At 39.9% G+C, this 20492-nt stretch overlaps 1 protein-coding gene across 1 annotated transcript in view; it reads left to right on the forward strand.

Moving 5' to 3' along the window:
- The window catches only part of LOC140995361 (ALK tyrosine kinase receptor-like), a 354190-nt gene that overhangs the window by 172272 nt on the left and 161426 nt on the right, over positions 1-20492 (forward strand). The window contains 1 exon segment of the mRNA XM_073465334.1: positions 2922-3086. Coding sequence (XP_073321435.1) covers positions 2922-3086 — 165 coding nt within the window.

Genomic DNA, 20492 nt, shown 5'->3' on the forward strand with positions numbered 1-20492 from the left:
GAAATATTTAAGGGGATTATGAAGATCTTTGTTAATGAAGCGATATATGCAGTGGGGATGCTGAAAATGCAATAGAGTAGAGTAGACTAAATTGAACACAAACTTTATTATTCACATACAAGTACAAAATTGGCTTGTCACGTTCATAAAAACAACTGAGAGAGACAGCTGGTAACACATGGTGAAATCAGCGTTTGGTATTTATAATGGTTAGACAAAAAATAAAGACCCTCTTGCTATTGGATCACACCAGCTGCCACACCTGTCAACAACTTCACAGTTCGACCTATGAGTACCTGGTAGTCATTACGACTATTCCATAGGTTTGACCATGGCCATCTTTGAATTCAGCCTTTATTTTTATGTCGGCATCACACCAGTACTGACCGGTACTGAAGTACTGAAGTGACATACAGAATAACTTTTTATGTAGAATGCATGTGACAGATTTGCTATTGGGTATCTTGACTTAAGTTTATGTAAAGTTGGCTTTCTGGTGTACAGTTTTTCTGCCATTTACAGTTTTTTTTAATCCTTGCTTTTCTATTAAAAGTCACCATTTACATCAAACTCTTCAGATAATTCAAATTGACAGCAGTGTTAACACGCTGTCCACTTACTGTGACTGGCTCAGTTAGAAAGTTTGACTTCTCTTACATACAGAAGGCCAGCCCAGACCATGTCTTCTGTAGACTTGTGTGGTTTATTAGAAAATCTTTTATCTGAAGAACAACAGCACTGTTAAAACTGAGATATTGCAGGCTTTCCAGTAAAAAGTGTGGTATCAGGGTTTTATGGGCTGAACTAGAATTTAAAAACAAAACTTTTACAAACAGAAGATGTGAGTGCTCTTGCTCTAAAATCAATACGTGAAATAGCTTCTGATTTCTTAGAGGCAGGCACAATATAGGAACTTTTCCAAGAACCTTGAACAATGTGATTCTTACTTAGACTGTAGCTGTGGCTTTATATATGTGAACAATATAGAGCCAAAAACTACTGGTTTCACATAATGACATCTGCCTTTATTCTTGTCCACTGTAAATATGATAGAAACAAGAGATCATTTTATTTTTTATTTAATAGGTGAAATATTTTTCTTGTTGTGTTGTTTTGTGATTTTTCTCTGGCCCTCTGGTTCCAGATTCCCAATTGCTCTCCACATCTCTAATATTTTGCAGCGATTCAAAAAGGTCTGATTTTCTTGTTACTGTCACCTGATGAAGTGAATACAAAATGGTTGTCTGGTCTGATAATGAGGTTACTATTACAACTTACAGAGAGTAAAAGTTTTACAAGAAACGTTTAAAAATATTGTCTGTATGTGCTGTATCTTCAGTATAAAACTATTGGTATCATTAGCCATCAGAAACCTGTATATTGATGGGATGCAGTTGACACATTGGTAGAACACGACACTGCTAGTGTGTATTACTTTCCATTTTGATATGTATTCCATGCTGTCACATCAAGGATAGAGTCATACTGCCATTTCAAATTTTCTCCACGTTACACGTATGTCGTATGTAATGCAGTCAAAATAAGAACAGTGAGCGGGAATTAGTCAGGGTTATTGTTCTTTTGTATTTCATATTGTTTCATATGTGAACTCTAACATGATTAGTTGTAGTCGTGCTGCTCTGAGAAACATTGCATTGCTTTGCTCTGACCTTTCTGCTGCCCAGAACTTATGTTATATGCTTAATCCATTATTAAACAAGTTTGCATGGCTGTGTTCATGGCTTTAATGTGATGATTATACACATATTAGTATGAACAGGCTGATGTAGTCCTGGCGGGTACACCACTCACTGTTAAACCCAGCCTGGTTATTGTGTTATTGTAGAAGAGCAAACCTGTGGAGGAAACTGGCAGATAGACAGAAAGATGATTATATAACACTCTCTCATCTGCAGCCTTTTGAGAAGTCATTTGAAAGTGACCAAGCCCCCTAAAACTGTGATTTACCAAGCCACAGGGATGAGTCTGCATGAGGTGTGTCCACAGGGAGAGAAGGACAGATGGAGGCAAAGATAGAGATACGGAGAGCATAAGTGGAGGAAAGCTGACCCTTAATTTTCTCTCCAAGCAAATTTTTAGGGAGGGTATTACCACAATAATACCTTAACTCCTGTTGCAACCAGCCATTTTCTTGACAGCAGCAATTTGTACATTAACGCTGCATTTGTGTAACCCCGTCCACTCCTTCCAGTGGAAAGTGTGTTCTATGCATCGAGAGTGTATGTAGCTGCTGTTAAAGCTGTAACACCTTACTTTGTAACCAAAAGAAGCCAAATCTTAAATGCAAAATGGCCAATGGAGAAGGTTCTTCTCCCTGAACCTGTTACCTTTTCTGTCTGGTCCTTTAAAGTTGTAGGCAAATCTGGAATATAGAGTAAGCTGTTGTATTTAGAAGTCACAGATAATGTAAAAAGTTTGAAAACTACAAAGTCTGTTTAGACTAATTAAAGAAGCAATACTTCCTTTGTTGGAACGGTGGACTTCCAGTCAAAAAAAATAGTGCAGCAGCAACATTATGTATTTAATTGAACACCTCTTCTCCCCTGGCAGTGCGTGTAATTAAAAGTTTCATTGGCTAATCAGACAGAACAAGGTGTTTTGCTATGTTTTATATTTCCAATCATATTTGCCTGGTATTATTTGAGCACTCATACAATTATTTTGCTGGTGCATTCAGTTTTCTTTCCCAATGGATTTGGATTAATAAGATTCTAAAGTAAAAGTGTCTCTGGATTCACTTAGTTTGAGTGCTGTTTAGTAATTGCAGTATGATAGCCCCCGGTGAAATGTATGGTAAAAGTTATTATTGGTTATTAATTTGTATGATATTCTTTTGTAAATATTAGCAATGAAGCAGCCAAAGAGGCGCCTCCACATGTAAACAACTTTTATTTTACCAGGTCATCACTGTCCTGGCAATAGCAGAACATGTGAGCAGCACCAGGAGGGGGTCCCAGAGTTCACATGGAGTATTGTGGCTGCCGGGGACCTGCGGGAGGAAAGGAACGAGAGAACCGAAAAGAAGTCAGGAAGTCCCCAGGGGTGGGAGGAAGGTAAGAACGAAGGTATCACATTTATCAATAAACTTCAAGCCTTTAATATTCTCTGCTCATGTTGAACTTGAATGCATCATCCATTCATTTTTTCAGTTTTGTTGTGACAAGCTTTATTTTGGTGCTGTGCAATATTTGGTATCTCTCTATTCACTTAAAACTACCTTTTTAATGATGTCAATGCAGAAACATACCACTAAACAGGCACTTAAACAATCTCACTATGATACTTTAATCCAACCTCACATTTGAATACCAACAGAATGAAGCAGTAGTTTGCTGTCTGGTGTTATTGAGATATTACTTTTCATAAGGTTTTCTCAGGTAAAGAGCTGAATATAGTTTACCGAGCCAGTAGTCTGCAACATCATGTAGGCCCCTGCCTTCAAATCTTCCATATCCTCCAGCATCATTCATTTTCATACCTTGGAAGATGAGAAAACAGTTTCTGTCATCTTATCTCCTGAGGTGATGGTGAAATGGAGGGAGACAGAAGGGTCTATTTATTTCCTTAAATGTATTTTTTTTCCCCTATCGTGTGCCACAAGACTGAGAGCAGATGGGTGGAGTGCTGGATGAAATTGGAAAAGTGAAATATATTGACTAGTAGGAGAAAGGAGTTAGTGTGAGTGGACTGGCAAAATGATTGATGCCAGTCCTGTATATGTAGTTTAAGTTGTAAATGAAGGCAAAGGGTGTGTGCATTTGTGTGTGTGCGTGCGTGCGTGCATGCGTGCATGCGTGCATGCGTGCGTGTGTGTGAGCTCAGTGGCGAGGATATCAACAGCAGAGTTAATGTAATTTCTGATACTGAAGTAAAAATAACTACAGTTCAACACCCAGCAGTACAAAAAATAACAGAGCATCCTTTGATTTCTGTCTCTCGTCATTGTTAATTATAAAAAAATAACAAAAGTATATGTTATTTGTATGCCACATAACTTGTACTGTAAATAACAGCATATATTTATTTATATGCATGCTAGCTTGTTTTGAGTTGAAAGCGTCCTTATCCCTACCAAGTTTAGTCTTTGTTGTACAAACATTTTTACCTCACCTTTTACTCCTGTCTTAATTATCTTCAATGTCTCGTATTTCATATGCTAATGTGCACATATTAGGAGACATTATCTGTGAAGCAGTGTAATTAAAGAGGTCTTAGTAGCCTTTTCCCTGACTGTTTAACGGCTGCAGTTAAAATCATGCATGTATATGTGCAAAAAAAAAGAAGAAAAAGAAGCTGATCATGATTGAAAGTAGGTGACACACAGTACAAAGGAAATATATGTGCATAATCATGTTCAAGCCCTCACTTAGCCACAATACAGTTGGCGTGTTTTGAATAATTGAGCTGGGCGAGCTGCTGTCTCCACACATTTCACTGGCACTTGCAATTTAAAAGGGATGGAAATAAGGGATGAATACTTAATGGATGTGATCAGTGGAATTGCTAGAGCTGTTTTCTATGGTACAGTAGCTAACTCTTCGGCTGTAACATGTTCAACTATGAATCTGGTAAACAGTATTTATTTTAATCCAAAGATGGGGCTAAGTTGTGGTGACAGAAGCTGATGAATCACTGAGGTTGCCTAGATCAAGCACAAGTCCAGCTACCATCAACAGGCTTATTAGTGCTATCTTGATACCTCTATGCTTCATACAGTGATGTCCACTACTGAATTATAAATGCTCTTTGTAGTGTTTAAGATTAAATATTGCCATACCACTGCTGGAGCTGGAACTGGAAGGTTGCATTCCCACTGTGGCTGTCTGCAGTATTGAATTTGTCGATATCCTGTAGATCCCTTTATGATTTGACTGTGATTAATTTTTTTGTGATGAATGTGTGGAATGAAATGTGGCTTTAATGCACACATTGTCAGTCATTATCATGATGTCCCTGGCCATCATTGGCATGTGACTGCGACACACAGTGCACCCTGCTCCTAATATGTGGGGGCAGTTGGCCACATTAGCGCTCTGGGTATAGTAAGTAATGAGAACAGCATGAGGCGACGATGCCCTTGGAAAGGCAATTGCCATAAAAGACAATGCTTAACATTTAGATCAAGAAAATCACAGCAGTAATCTTGGATTGCTTTGACACTCTTTCTGTTGTGAGAGGGCACAGTGAAGTGCTTTTCTCAGCAGATGACTAACAGGTGGAGACACGCTGCAGCAACTGTTGATGGACGTAAAGCTCAAGCAATATACATCCACTCAATCAAACTATGCAAAAACTATTTCAGCGCCAAATGCTCCTTCTGTGACACTAATCGAGTTGAGTGAAAATGAGTCACCTCTGTCGAGTGCAATCTAGAGAGATTTTGAATCAGGGCAGTGTGGAAGAGGCGAAACAAAGACAGAAAATGATTTAAATGTATTTGGCTTCTGTCTGCGCAGAGCGGGTCATCTCAATTCCATGTCTGCCCCCAATGTCTCCTGCCAAAGACATTGTGAATATGATTACACATTGATTTCTCGCTCTCTCACGCACAGAATAAAGAAGCATGAGTTGGAGCTGACTGGCAGGAGGAGATATCCAGTAGGACGCTGTTTGCTGGAGCTGATGATTTGTTTGTTTGTAATTGAGTGGCCCCAAGGCTGTCTGTCATCTGCCAACTCAGGGAGTGATCTGGATTTTTTTTAGCTGGACTGGAATTACAGGATTCAGGATAAAAAGGCCAAATGCAGAGGGAGCTCTGGCTTACAGAGGCTAATGTTCTTATCTACAGTGGTTTTAATGTTGGGAGTTAAGGCAAACACTGACAGCATTGATCCCATTCTTTGCATTTAAAACAGTGGTTTGCCAACATTCACAGACTTTGAAGGAACAGCATATCTGCAATGAACACAAGTCTGAAAAAATAACAGTATACAAATAAAAAAGAACATTTTAAATTAAGTACTCTGAACTATGACTCAGAACTGGAGTCACAACTTAACTCTCCTCCCTGGCAAAATGTCTGAAAGAGCTGTGTGTATATTGTCAAATTACAACTAGTTCAGTATGTAATAATAATAATGATATTATTATAATATTAATAATAAACTACCATAAAGGCAAACCAAAGAATGCACCATAAAAAGCACCCATGTTCTTTTCTCATACTCTTAAACAACAATTGTGTAGGATTGAGTGGTGTTTTTGGCAGATTGCAACTAACATACCACCCCTGGCGTCACCCTCCCCTTTGGTGGCCACAAAAAACTTGAAAAATGTGAAAAGGCCTCTCTAGAGCTATCATTTGGTTTGCCCATTTTGAGCTTTGTAGAAACATGGCGGCGCAACATGGTAGACTCCGTCGAGGAGGACCCACTTCATCTGCAGCTACATATAAAAGGGCTCACTCTGAGGGAATAAAAACACAACATTTCTTAATTACAGATGACTGTGTACTAAAGAAACCATCATTTTGATTATATTGCATTTCTGCTGGTAGATCCCCCTTAATCTACCACACAGAACTTTTGAGCTGAGCAGCCATAATGGCAGTGGGGACTGAAATCGCACCTGCCGCTCAGGTACAGAATTTGGTGACGGTAGATAGTTCTTTCAATGGTAGACCGGGTCAACACATGCATGTAAAAAATGCCTACACATGAAGGAAGGGTAGCAATTGTTGCGTGTAGCTGGCATAAAGTTTGCTTTTGGCAAACTTGGCAGGCACAATGGCTTGCTGACGATTCTTCACCAGTAACTTACTTACTTAACTACTGTTAAGAGGAATTGTTGTTTTGGCTCAGTCACTATCTGCCCTTGGGAGGAACAAGTAAACAGCAACATGGAGCTAAGCGAAAGATGCTGCTGGTGGGAACTTGAACATTGCTGCCCACAAACTTTAAAGTGCTTTTTATCGGGGCCGATGTGAGACCCTCTGAGAATACCCTGCTGAACCCTTTCATAAGGACGGAAAGGCCTGGGTTGACCCTTTCCTTGCATGGTCCAAAAGACATAAATTCGTAAAGAACACTGCAGGGATCGTTATTTAGTAGAAACTCTGCAAAAGTTTCTCCAAGTTTGATTTAAAATGAGCCAGAAGAAAACTTCTTCTCACCTGTACCCTGTGAGATTGCATCTGGACAGATCAATGTTCGACTTGCCACGCAGACACAGGAAAGCCATCCAATGCCTTTTTCTGCACCCCGAACCTTCCTTATCTGAGCAAATAATTATGAACCATTACCTTCGGATGAGAGGCAATTTGTTCTACTTACCTGTTTTGGAGCTGAAACATAATAGCCCTGGCAAGACAGTGCTTTGAGTTTGACCCCTCCATCTGCAACCCAACCTGTTAAGCGAGGCAAAACCAGGACACAAGAGAAATGGCTACCTCAATGGCAACAAACTTGGCCTGTCAGACCTGTGTGTGGGTGGGACTAAAAAAAGAGCAGCGAGCCATTAAGAATTGAACAGTTGTCTTACAAGTAGAAAACAAAATGTGGCTTACCTGGCATGCTGAGCTCAACTAGAACACAGACTGAACCAATGTAGGGAACATTGTTTGTTAGATACTGAAAACTTTGACCTGTGACCTTTTGTCCATAACAGACTCTCTTTTCATATATATTTCAGAAGACACGCGCTGTAAGAATTCCAGTGTTTTGTGCAATGCTGTGTGCCATAAAACATGCAGCAGGATGAATTGTTTGAAATGTGCTCTAACTCCTAACATAACAGACAGTCTAATCCATATGGAGACAGAATAATAGTCATGATATAATACACATAATGCTCACTGCTGTCTCATATATTGAAAGAACATGTAAGTTGCATTTCCAATTCCGGCATTTTTAAACAAAATACTTTAAAATGAATTGCGACATTGTAGGTTTACAGAGACAGCAGGGTCAAAAAATCTTTTTTGTATGATCATATAAAAAACCCAACATGGAAAATGTGGAGGCTAACCAGAAACAAGAAGGAAGCTAAATGTTTGACTCCTGCACATAAGAAAAGCGTATCTTACGTCTTTGTCCCACCCATGTCATTCTGTTTTGATATCACTGGATGAACAAGAATGTATTCATTAAAACATAGCCAGGAATAGATTTCACCTGCATGGCTGACATGTTCAGGTTATACACTGTAGTCACACCAAATGTCTCTGCCAAATCCCCTCATGTCTCCTCATATAACCAGGATATGCTATTGAAAATGCTGCTTGTACCTGGGGAACCAAAAATGCTTTGACTAATGTCAGTAAAGAATAAACTTGCACATATAAACAGTATAAGTTAAAAGTATAACGAGGCTACTCACTCATTTCCAGAGGGAGTCATTTTGACATCAGATGAAATATATCAGGATAAATTGTTGTGATGTGTTGCTCAATGCTCGCATCATGTTGCTCACATGCATTTAAAGTAGGGAGTCACTCAGTCATTATAAGGAGATAAGGAAAGGATAATGGCGTATAACATACAGCATGGTGCAGCAGTTTGATGGTAAGAAGGGCAGAGCACCTTATGTAGATTAGGGGGAAATGAGAAGAATGCACTTTACACTGAAAACCTTCATACAGCAGCAGAATACCTTAGGGAAATGTGTTTTTTATGAGAGGAAGCTCAGAGAGGTGGTGCTCTGATTAGAACAGTATCAAGGGAATGTCTTGCTGGTGTTGAAGGTTAAGGGCCAGGTAACCTGGTGTGTTAAAAATCACGCCGCCCTAATCTTGTATGGAGTAAAAGTACTGCTGCACAGCTCTCTGATCAAAACTGCAGTTATTCAGATATAGTCTTCCGTAGTGATCTACAATAGTCTGTCCTGCACTGAACAGTGTGGCGACAGAGCCCTCGTATGTACCTCCCGTAGCTTTGGATCAGTATACATATATAGCAGTATAGAATGGCTAAAAGAAGACTAATAGAGCAAGGCGTAAAACATTGCATGTCAAATGCATCCAGTTCAGAGATTCCAAGAGGAATGGTTTCTTTGTCTGAAGTTGGACCCCAGGAATCCCTCCAGTCCCTTTCCTTTCAACCTTCATTTCTCAGACACATCAGCCCACTTGGTACCTCGGTGCTAATGAGCTGATATGGATTAGCCGAGGCTGATTTTCTCTTTCCATCAATGAGCAAACCTTGAGGTCTCTCCTGAGCCCAGACGTTACTGCATCATGGAAACCCAAGAGACGCTGAAATACTAGTTTCTATGCACCCTCTAACCTCAACCTCATTGTGCTTGTCGTATCCCCTCTGCCTTTGTTGTGAAGTACCGTATGTCATCAGAGAACCTGACAGTCGTGCCATTGTCAATAATCAAGCACATTGCCCACCCTTCGACCCTGCTTCTTTAATGAACTGCCCTGCACTTTAAAAGCAAGGTCAACAGAGTGTATCGGCGCTACATTGAGCTCATCACTTTTTACTCGCTGTGTCCTTTCAATAATATTTTACTACCCCGACTGTCTGAAGTTGCAACTTAATTACCCTGGCCCTCAATGACATCACAATTACCTAACCACCTCAGTGTGGAGACATTTGTGTCAGCCTCATGGGAAGCTGATATATATATTTTTTTTTTTTATAATTGTTGATTCATGAAGTAGTAGGTGAAATTACATTGTACTGCTATAAATACTCAATAGTTAAAGAAAATACACAGTTTAGTGTCAGAAGCTTCATGTATCTTTCCGTGGCATCTGTAGATCGATCAGCACTTCACTACAACAGAGGCTGACACTCTTACGGGCAAACGATCTCCAGGGATAATAATTACCTGTGTAAGTTATGGAGATGCTGTCATTCTCTATTCTCGCACTCTCTCTTGTGTTTAATGAACTACAGTTAAAAGGCAAATAAAACAGAAGGAAGCAATTACAAGTACAGCACACCTTTCAAAGACAGAAAAAAAAATCTCATTATCTCAACGTTCATTCTAATGTAATTAGGATGCAGTCTGTAGACTATCCAATTAGTTTTCCTGTGCTACATTGTTGACACCTCTTCCAAAGCTTGTGTATTGTGTATGGATGTATTTATGTATTGTTTTGTAACTGAGCGCACAGCCTGTGGTTCCAATTGTCATAAATGCCTTAAGGGGGAAGGAACATGGAATTATCCAGGCAATCTGTCTTTGCTGTCCCTTGTGATATGCATTATTAAGTCACAATAAAATGACTGCTTTGTCAGGGAAGTCAGTGCACTGTGGCAGTTATCTTGATTTCCAACCATAACAGAACACTTTGACTGATGATAGCATGTTAGATATGTGCTACAGACCTTATCATTTTTGTGCCAAGCACCTTCAAATTATGGAATTCTGAACCCGGTTGGTCAATTACTCTTGCATTTCTTTGCCATGGCCACAGGAATGTATTTCATGCTATGAACTTATTTTAACTGCCAGACGCTTCTCACTTAGTCTTGAGTGGATCATCGATCCTTAAAGGTCAGATCGATTGGTTTCTTGAGGTCCACTGTCTTCCATTCTCAATCCCATACCCATATCCTGCCTACTGCCAAGATATCTGTCCTTACTCAATCAATCAGCCTATTGATCCTGGCTTAAACATGAGGGCAATGAGGATGTGTGTGTGTAATGTTGAAGTGAGCAGGCTCAGACCCATATCCATCCATGGAATTACCTGGGCTTGGCTAAATTGTGCACTGGAGCTTAACCCATTTGTACAACTGAAGTAAACTCATGCCAGCAGCTGTCCAGAGAACTGAGTTCCTGGAGGTCAGCAGCTGAAGTGAAGTAGTTGGGCAGAGCGTTGGGGTGTTTGGTGCCTGCAGTGGGGTATGTGGGTCTCCCCAGATATGTTCCACCTGTGCAGCAGCTGAGTTACGTTTGATTAATTAGACTCTTTTAATGGCGTCTCCCCGCAGGCTCCTCTTTTGGTGAGGGAGCATCGACCAGATCACACACACACACTTCAGTCCCACACAACACGCATACATTAAAACACACACACACACACACACACACACACACACACACACCCTTAGACAGTGCATGGCAGTGCAGGACTCCCCGTGGCTGTGATCAGACACATTTCTGCTTTCACTGGGGACCTGCAGAGGTGTGTGGAGGGTTTGATTCATCCTCCATCTTGGACAGGGTTCTTGCTCCAGTTCCCCTGCTGGTCTTTGAAGCATCTCACATCAGAAATACTTGTGTGTTTTCGAAGCTTTCTTGTAGTTCTCGCACTTTGTACGCTTTTTCCTCCTTCAGTTTTTCACATGAGGCTTTCGAAGCAAAGATTAAAACACATAAGCTCAGTGACAAATGTTACCCTTTTGTGTAGCTCATTCTTTCCAGGTTTAGTAACATTCTCACAGCAAAATGCAGTCCCGTCACTGTTTACAAATGAAACACAGATAAAGCTGAAGCTCTATATTTTTTTAAACCCTCACCTCTGTTGAAGGCTTGTTTGTGCACTACAGCAGTACATGGAGTCCTTCCAGTGAAAACTTAAAAGTAACATCTGCACCTGGGTTTCGCAGCTTGGTATATGTTGTGGGTAGAAAACACATTAAATGACTCAGAGGAGATGAAACAGAGCAGGAAAACAAGCTGCTTTGTTCAAACACCATTCTTCCATTATTTCACAGTTCCACAGGAAATATACTAATAATCGACACAGGCATTTTGAAGATGAAAATGTGCCAGGTTGTAAAGCTGTATGCTGGTGTTGTTTGAAACTGTTCAGAAAGCAGGTTATCTTCTGGCCTGCTCAGTGCAAGAGTAATGTAATAACACAGCTGATAAGAAATGCAGAGACGGAGAGATAACAGCAGAAAAGACACCACAGACAAATGTCACAAGAAAGAAAAGTAGATTTCATATGTGATCAAACCTGTGAGGAAGGTAAGATGATATGGAAGCAGCGGAGGAATGGAGAATGATTTATGACCGCTTTAGTGTCTGGAGTTTATCACATAGAAGGAAAAAAATATGGTTGAGAAGTGACCCAGAGATGAATGAATGCATTAAGTGGCACTAGCTTTACCATCCGCATTACTGTTGTGGCACCAGCATGGAATAAAGAAATTATGTGGGCATTGTTGTGCATGAAATAGGCATGTGAGGCACCAGCATTCACATGTATATCATGTCATTTTATGAAGCCTATCCATCTGCAAGTTGTTGCTTTCTCTGTGTGTAAAGGCCATAGAGTTTTACTCATAGTGCTTGATCTCACATCTTCCAACATAATGATGTTTTAGCAGGAATTATGTTAACTGTGTTTACGATCATGGTAGCGTGATGAAATGCTTACATTAGTTAATTAATATCATACATTAATCACACAAATGAGTGTGATTAATTTGTTTTGCAGGTATTTGATTAGAACAAAAAAAAATCATGGGATCACCAACAATTTCACAATACATCCTGAGGTTGACATGAGTGCCTGAATCGAATTTCAGTGCAATACATCAATTAGATGTGTGGATTCCTGTGACCTGAGCCAAAATTGTAAATGGACCAACATTGCCATCCATAAAGACATGCTGCTGGAATGGCTAAAAAATGTCAGATTTGAATGTTCATCTGAAAGTAATTCATTACCTCTGCCAAGGAGGTTATGGTTTCACCCGTGGCTAGTTATTTGTTTGTTGGTTGCTTGGTTAGTTTGTCAGCAGGATACACAAAAGCAGAAACGAGGATGGAGGAAAGGTCTCAGGCCAGAAACCCCATTTACTTTTGGTGTGGATCTGGATAAAGTGACGTATCCAAGAATTTTTCTCACTTTCATAGCAAGATACAGCGTTTTTCAACATTTTTGTTAATTTCATGGATGGATGCATGGATCTTGAAATCAGACGTAGTTAACTGGCTGCTATCTATGAGGGAGTGCAATTTAAGGCAGAGCCTAATAAAAATATATTATTTTTCTACAACGCGATGGAGATTTTCATTTTTAAACTGTATAATAACTCCATGCTGTGTGATGGAATGGATTCTCAATATAAATTGAGTTCTGGCAACATGATGATAGTGTAATTCTATTTCAGGTACTACACTTTCACCTCTAGCACTCTTGTTGAATAATGTTGAACAATAGAAGGAACAGTAGGAACTGTATACTGTTAGTTTTTAACATTGGTGTAAGTAATTGGGAATTACTGTTATAATGGAAACTTTCTGAGGGTTGTTTGTGTTTTGCACAACAGAGGAAGGATTAAAATTAGTTGACAGGTTTTAAAGTCAGCTCTTGACTTTAAAAATGCATTAACACTGCATTTCGCTCTATTGTTGAATTATGTGGGTATGGTTGAATTAATTAAAAACATGAGTTTGTGTGCATGTGCCTTTGTGTATGTGTACAGGCACACAATTCATTTGTCATACTTGGCTGGTTTGTTATTCATTGTCATCAACTTTCTAAAAACAAGTCAAATGCTGCTGAGAGAGAGTATTCCTGCTCAAAGCTCCTCTGCAGATTATTTATTAAACAGCTGAATTAAAACAATGCTTTACTGTGTGATGAACTGTATTGAAGGGACTCTGTTGTCAAGGGCTTGTGCAACAGCAAAGAGCACCAGCAAAGTCCAGCTGGATTCTTAAACATATACATGGGCGGATCAATGGGTGGGTCACAGGGGCAGTGGTCTGATTGACCCTTAAAGTGCCACTGTTCCCTTCCAAGCACTTCATCGGCTAACACTTGATAGATTCGCAACTTCATAGTTTGGTTGATTACACCCACAAGTCAACTTCAAGCTTGTCTTCTACCTTGGACATAGAATTTGGGTAGAGATGGAGGGATCTTGTACTTTTTCTCCCAATAAATAACACTGTCTGGTTGTTTGGTGCTTGAATTTTGTGTTTGACTTTTCAAAGACAATTCTGTCCCAAGTTGTTTTCCTATAATATGGGTTTTGTGGTTATTCTTTTTTTTTTTTTTCCTGTATAAATATCCCAGGATCCTCCACTGAACTAGGCCAATATATTGAAATTTAATGGAATTTAGCTCACTCCATATACAGAAACTGTACCCTAATATACTGTATCTCTGAGTTTTGGCGTCATATAAAAAGACAATCTAACTGAAGCCATGTACCACATCGAACTGATGAAATCATCTGGCAGCAGGTAGCATGGAGAGCAGGGCTTATCAGCAGGCGCTGATTGCCAACCTGCTGCAGGTGAGCATGTGACAGCAGCTCTAGTTAGCGGGAAGCTCCACCCAGCCTCTCAATGCACCTCTGCAAGCGAAACAGAAAAAGAAACACACCAGGCACAAAATATCCACCACAGAATTTGACGGAACATGACAGTATTTTCCAGAAGACACCATGAACCCTGATCACGCAGGTGGTCACAATACGCTGGCCTCACAGTGCCAAAGGGCCTCTAGTCAGATGCTTCAGATTCTAGTTTGCAGCTACATGAGTGAGTGTCTTTTTCCTCTGTTGAGATTAACAAAGAAGACCTTGTCGCTGATGCTTGACAAGTATGACAAGCACATTAGAGTTAGAGTGGAGTGGACTGTATAACAATGTTGGACATAACCCTAAAAGAACAGTTCTATGTTGATTTGCCTGCATGTTGCAAGCATACTGCTTCAGTTTAATGTTAGGCTCCTGTAACCTGGCGTGATGGGCAAATCAGAACAGGTTACAGGAACATCTTGTTCATCTTTCTTGTGTTACAGTATTCAAAGTTACACAATGCCCTTTTCTACATTAAGTTGCTTGAGTAAATGTTCTCAGTTAAATTCAGCCACCATAACATTCACATTAGAGACGAAAGCACAAGTAGTTGAAATGGGAGGTACAGACAAAGTATGAAAGGTGTAAGCTCCATGTAAGCAGACAGGTTGCTTCCATTTCATGTTCTGACCTCAAATCAGTGTTCACAACTGGAGCTCGCTGTAATCTGACAACATGACTACAAAAAGTAACTCTTTAAATATAAGCTACTGATCACTCTGCGGCTGCTGCTCAACAAATGTTGTATTTTGTTTCTGAGCTGCAGTTTGTAACTGCTGTCCACAGTCTCAGTGTGGTTTCCCTCACAGTGGATGTACTGTACAAGTTTCACATTACATTTACACTCTTGTGCACTTATACTGCTTATTCAACTGAATGGGAGGCAGCATGATTCCAACACTTTAAATTCAGCCCGGGGCTCATGGAATCACTTTCTGTCTTTTGCAGTACTTCCCCATTGCACCGAAGGGTTAAAGCATCCATCCGTGGATATATTATCCTTTTCCATCTTCTTCTGTTTGAAGAGGTACTTTGAAACCCAGCTAGTGGAGACCTGACACAAAAAATTAACAGCTCAAACAAAAGTACTTGTTTTCAAACCACACTGATACTAAACATACAAAAGTGTCGATATGCAATTGACATTAGTCACTCACTGATCATCCTGTAAACTAGGCAAGTTATGAAAGAAGTTAATTGGTGCTGGAAAACCAAATTCTAACATCTGACAGGTGGGAAAGTGAAGGAAGTAAACTGCACATAAGGAACATGTGTTTAAGTACACTAAAGTGTACTGCTATTGTGTACTTAAACAGATTCATGTATTTAATCTCTCTGTGATTACGTAGCTTCGTGTCTTCTTCATGTACTTCATCAAAAAGGAAACTGAAGAAAGTAGAACAATTCAGCAACAGTCCCTGTAATATCTCGAGAAAGCCTTGTAATATTCTTAATATCTGTTTTTCATATGCCACTGTCTCTCAAAAGAAAGGAAAGATAATTGTATTCCCCCTACTTCCTCATACAGGTCTTGTTAGAAGCAGAACATTTTTTAATGGGCCAGTACAACTAGACACAAAGCTGAGTAGTACATGTAGTAATCACATGGTCCTCATTCATTTTCAGTAGGTGGTGGGCAGATTATCCTGAATCACTCTGAAATAAAGCGGGCTGAATGAAACATTACTGCTGGTCATTAGGGATTTTGGAAAATACAAATCCCCTTCAAATACACAGTCACTGCTCTGATTAATACACTTCATTTGTAGTGAGGTTGTTGGAGTCATGTTTGGTGTTTGTCCTCAAGCAGATTTAAAAATGCCAGAGGCTCTTTAGTGGCTCAGTGTTTTGGCACAACAAAGAAAATGCGGAATTTGTTATGGACATCCTGCTTTGATATAATGATGGCACTCGGAAAAGGCTTTGTGGATGAACACTGAAAGCTAAATCTATATTATATTTACACAGCCCGTTTGTAAGTGAGTGTGTGTGAGAAAAACAGACAGACGTAGAGATGAAAACGACATTCAAGTGAAAAGAGACACATCAGTAGAGTGAGAGACAGCCACAGATAAAAAGAGACAGCTGCTCCATCCTGACTCAGGAGCTGGATCCTATCAATGCTTCTCCTTGCCCTATGAGACCAGTACTATTGGTAGAATCATAACATTACTAGGTAATGCTGATAACCTTATCTTTTCTTAAAAGTGATATTACCGAGTAACTGAATCTGTCAGCTGTAGGTGTTTAACAGCACTTAAACTATACTTTACTGTCATCATATTGCAGTTATTGATCTTACACCAAATAGATACATTACCTCAACATCATGCATCCTGCAAACAAAGAAGTTTGTAAAAGAAAAATAGTATTGAAAATATGTCTTTGTCCTGCTTGCTTCCAAAACAAGCCACATCAAGGTCTCTATCACAGGAGGTGGTGCTCATACTGCTTTAGTCCACAGGGGCTGCCACAATCAACAAAAAAGGAAAGTTTCAAATAGTTGTTTTAAATTGCCAACAAAGTGTCAATACAGTGTAAACTCAGTGAAGATTAATGATCCCCGCAGAATGAATTATAATGTTTGATGAATGGCTTGCAAATACTGTACAGTGGAAATACCCAGTAAATACAACATGGTTGCATAATGTTTGTTGACTTGACGAGTTGATGTGGCTCTTCTGAATGCCGCTGTGGGTATTTAGAGTTGCACAGGAGACACCACTTACATCAAATGAAGGCTGTATTTTCTTGCTGTATTTAATGAGCCTTTGACAACGGACTTGGCCCTGTTGGCCTGCGATCAAGAGTTGAGTTGTGAAATTACGTCTGACTTTGGATTTTTGCTTGTAGATGATACATTGGAATTGTGATTGAAGAATTTAAACGTATCAATGCAATCAGATACAAACATGTGTATATCACTGATTACACTGTTGGTGTTAAAGCAATATTCTACCAGGATCAACAAAATTATACAGTGGAAAGTGCGATGCATGAAATTGCCTAAAGATTACACTATATTAATATTCCTTCATGCGCTGTATGTTGCATTATTTATGAAGAGCTTGTCAACCACAGTCTAAGCTACTCTTTGAATCGGTGTTAAAAAGAAGATAGGAGCATGTTTAGAGACCACTGTGCAGCATGGATCAGACCGGATCTGTTAAGAGAATCTGGCAGGATCAGAAAAAAGCAAGTTTACCACGGTCGACGGTGACGCAGAGCTCTGATAGCAGGCAGTAGGCATATCCAAATGCTTGTGAGCCAGCGCATACTGACTCACAGAGACAAGCTTACACAAACACATTGATGCACATTCTATTTTTGGGATGTGAAGCCTAATAATCAAAACCAATGAGCAATGTTTTTTGTATTCAGCTGCAAATTATGTGCCAGGGTCGAGGTCTTTTGATGATATCACTGTTTCTCCTAGAACTTTGTTTCTATCAATAAAATGTGTGAAGAAAACATGAAACATGATATTCATGAGTCACACTGTGACATGTAGACAATAAATAAATCCTATTAAACTTTAAGATGACAAAGCTTGCACATATACATGCAGTGAAATCAGATATTTTACTTCACTCATTGTATTCACATCTCTATAACCAAGGCATCTTTCTTGTAGTGTTGCAGCAAATTTACATCTTAGTCCCTCCAAGACTCCATATTCAACCAGAGCAAATACCATGAGCGCTGTGGGAGCTGACTCAGCTCAAAAACTGTTTCTTTTTCAATGTTCTGTTTTTTCCCCCCTTTTCTTTTTTTCATTATTCATGATAGCACTGCCGGCGTAGTGATGGAAAATGATGGATCAGAAAAGGGCACCGGGAAGGAGGTGGAGAAGCAAGAATGCTAAGAAGATAATAAAATAATATTAAAATAAGATAGACACTGTAAAAGACAGAGCAAGATAAGTCTGGAGGAAGGATTAGGGGAAGCGGGGGGGGGAGGGAGTGTTCGAGGAAAAGCAAAGAGATATGATGGGCCTGAGTCGGCTTCAGAGGACCAGCTAGACCAGATGGGGAGCAGAGGAGAAATGGAGATGAAAGAGATCGTCCCTGATACTTATAGACCGAGGAGATGACAGAAAATTGTGCCTGGCATTTGATAAGCCTCATTTACAGAATATCCCCAGTAATTCAGTTCTACTCTCTACTCTCTTACAAACTGTTACAGGCTTATTGACCAACTTCACATCTGTCTACGCCCAGTTATAACACTGAGGAATTGTTCTGTAGTGTTCTCTCTAAAAACAAGCTGCCGACCAGGCTGAAACATCACTCATAAGCCAAGTAAGACCCAAATTCTTCGACTGCAATCCATCTGTATTTATTCAATATGTTCCTGAAGTCTTGAGAGTGAGGAGGGATACATCTCTCTTTGTTGAGGGAGTCATTAAAAGCATCGGCCAGTGAAGGAAAGCCTCAATTAGTTGCTTTCTTTTACCCGTCCTCCTTTGTGAAGACAACATGTGTATATGGAGGAGATGAGCAAATATAGAGAGGAAATGTAGATAACTGGGTTTTCTCGGTGCAGAAGAATACTAAGAAAGATGGATAATGGTGGCCTTTTTCCTTCCGAGGAGAGCTTAACGACGTCTTCCTGCCCTTCCTTGGTGTAAAATAATATGACTCAGTGTTCTCTGGATGGAATTTCCAGGTCCAGGAAGTCGATTTCAGACACTGAGGGAAATTTATGAGGCAGAAAACCAATTGATTTAAGGCAGAAGGGGTGGGTAGGACTGACAAACTGCATGTATTTTGTTGGGAAAGGAAAGCAGCGGCACCAGCTTCACAGTCAACTATATCAGTTTGGAGTGATGCAGATAGAATAAATGAGTTTGCAGTTGTTCTTTGAGGAAGCTGAATTGGGGTGCTTTTGTTTGCATGTTTACTGAAACAACCAGACATCAACTGACAGAGAGATAAAGAGACGGTGGCAGATAATTTGGGGGGTTTCAGTCAGTCTTCAGATTGGCTGGGAGAACTAATGCTTCACAAACATCTGTGTCGAAGGTTACTGAGCTAATGAGGCCTTTGCAAACAAAAGCTTTTTGCTCTTCCATCTAACAACTGAAAGTGCTGCCTGTCAAACTATTGAGTTAAGAGATGCTGAGCGTTGTCAAATTGTCAGTCGTTCTTCAAATCAAACCAACAATAATGCTTCCCTATTCTGTTTTTCGCTTAATCCAGAAAATTTCAAAACATAACACAACCAGTTTGCCACCAGTCCATGTTCTTTATCTTTGATGAGTCCTTCAGCTGAGGCAGGGAAACAATCCTCCCCAGAATCCTCTTCTTTCGCTCAGGACTGGGTGAAGCCCATTTGCATCCCACCCGTCAAGATGGATGTTTCTTTACAGCTTACCTCTCCAGTGATTAAGCATTAACAAACCCATAATTACAAAGTTATCAATCTAAATTCCCTTGATGTGTTTGATGCAGTAGGTATTGACGTTTTCGGGGAAGGTTAAAATTCTTCCTGCACTCTGTCATTTCTCTTATTTCTCTCGCTTCTGGAGGTGGTCTGAATAAAACCAACCCAAGGGGAGGTTTTGTTGAGGAATACAAATGTTCTTGCTGCTGCTTTCAACTTAAACAGCAATCCCATGGATCTTTCAGGGATTTAAATGGTGAAAATTGTTATAAGATTCGGTCTTGGGCAAAGTGTCTGTATAGGTATGGAAATGTCACTATAGCCCACCAGAGGCTTTCTAGTCTCTCTTTCCAGACAAGGCTGTTGCAGTGGTTATTGTTATAACAATCAGGTTTGTACTTCTGTCCACGGCCCATTTCATTTGTCAGCGTATACTTTGATCTCTTCTTAATACACTTATAAAAGTTGCACTTAATATACAGGCACTTGAGTGTGCACTACATAAACACCCACACAAAGAACACATGCAGTTTATAATCAACATGATTATTTTACATTCACGATGCTTCCTGCTAAAAGCGGTGTGTAACCTCACTAACGAAAAGGATGTATTTTTAGTTTGGTGTCCTATAAACTTTTATAAAGTTTTGGTTGCCATCAGGATTAATAAGTGTTGATGGAACGTTTGTTTTCAGGCACACTTTTTGTACTTTTACTTTTAAAATTCCTTAAACACAAGCTGAGCTTGTTTTATAGTCTGCTGCTGTGGTGCAACCTTCTACGTCAGCCTTCAGCAGGAAGCTGCAGGGCCCTTTTTCGGCCTCAGCCAGCAGCCGCTCTTTTCCTGGCCTAGACAACTGCTAATGT

Source organism: Pagrus major, chromosome 5 (genome assembly GCF_040436345.1).
Source record: "Pagrus major chromosome 5, Pma_NU_1.0".
NCBI classification, from domain to species: Eukaryota; Metazoa; Chordata; class Actinopteri; order Spariformes; family Sparidae; genus Pagrus; species Pagrus major.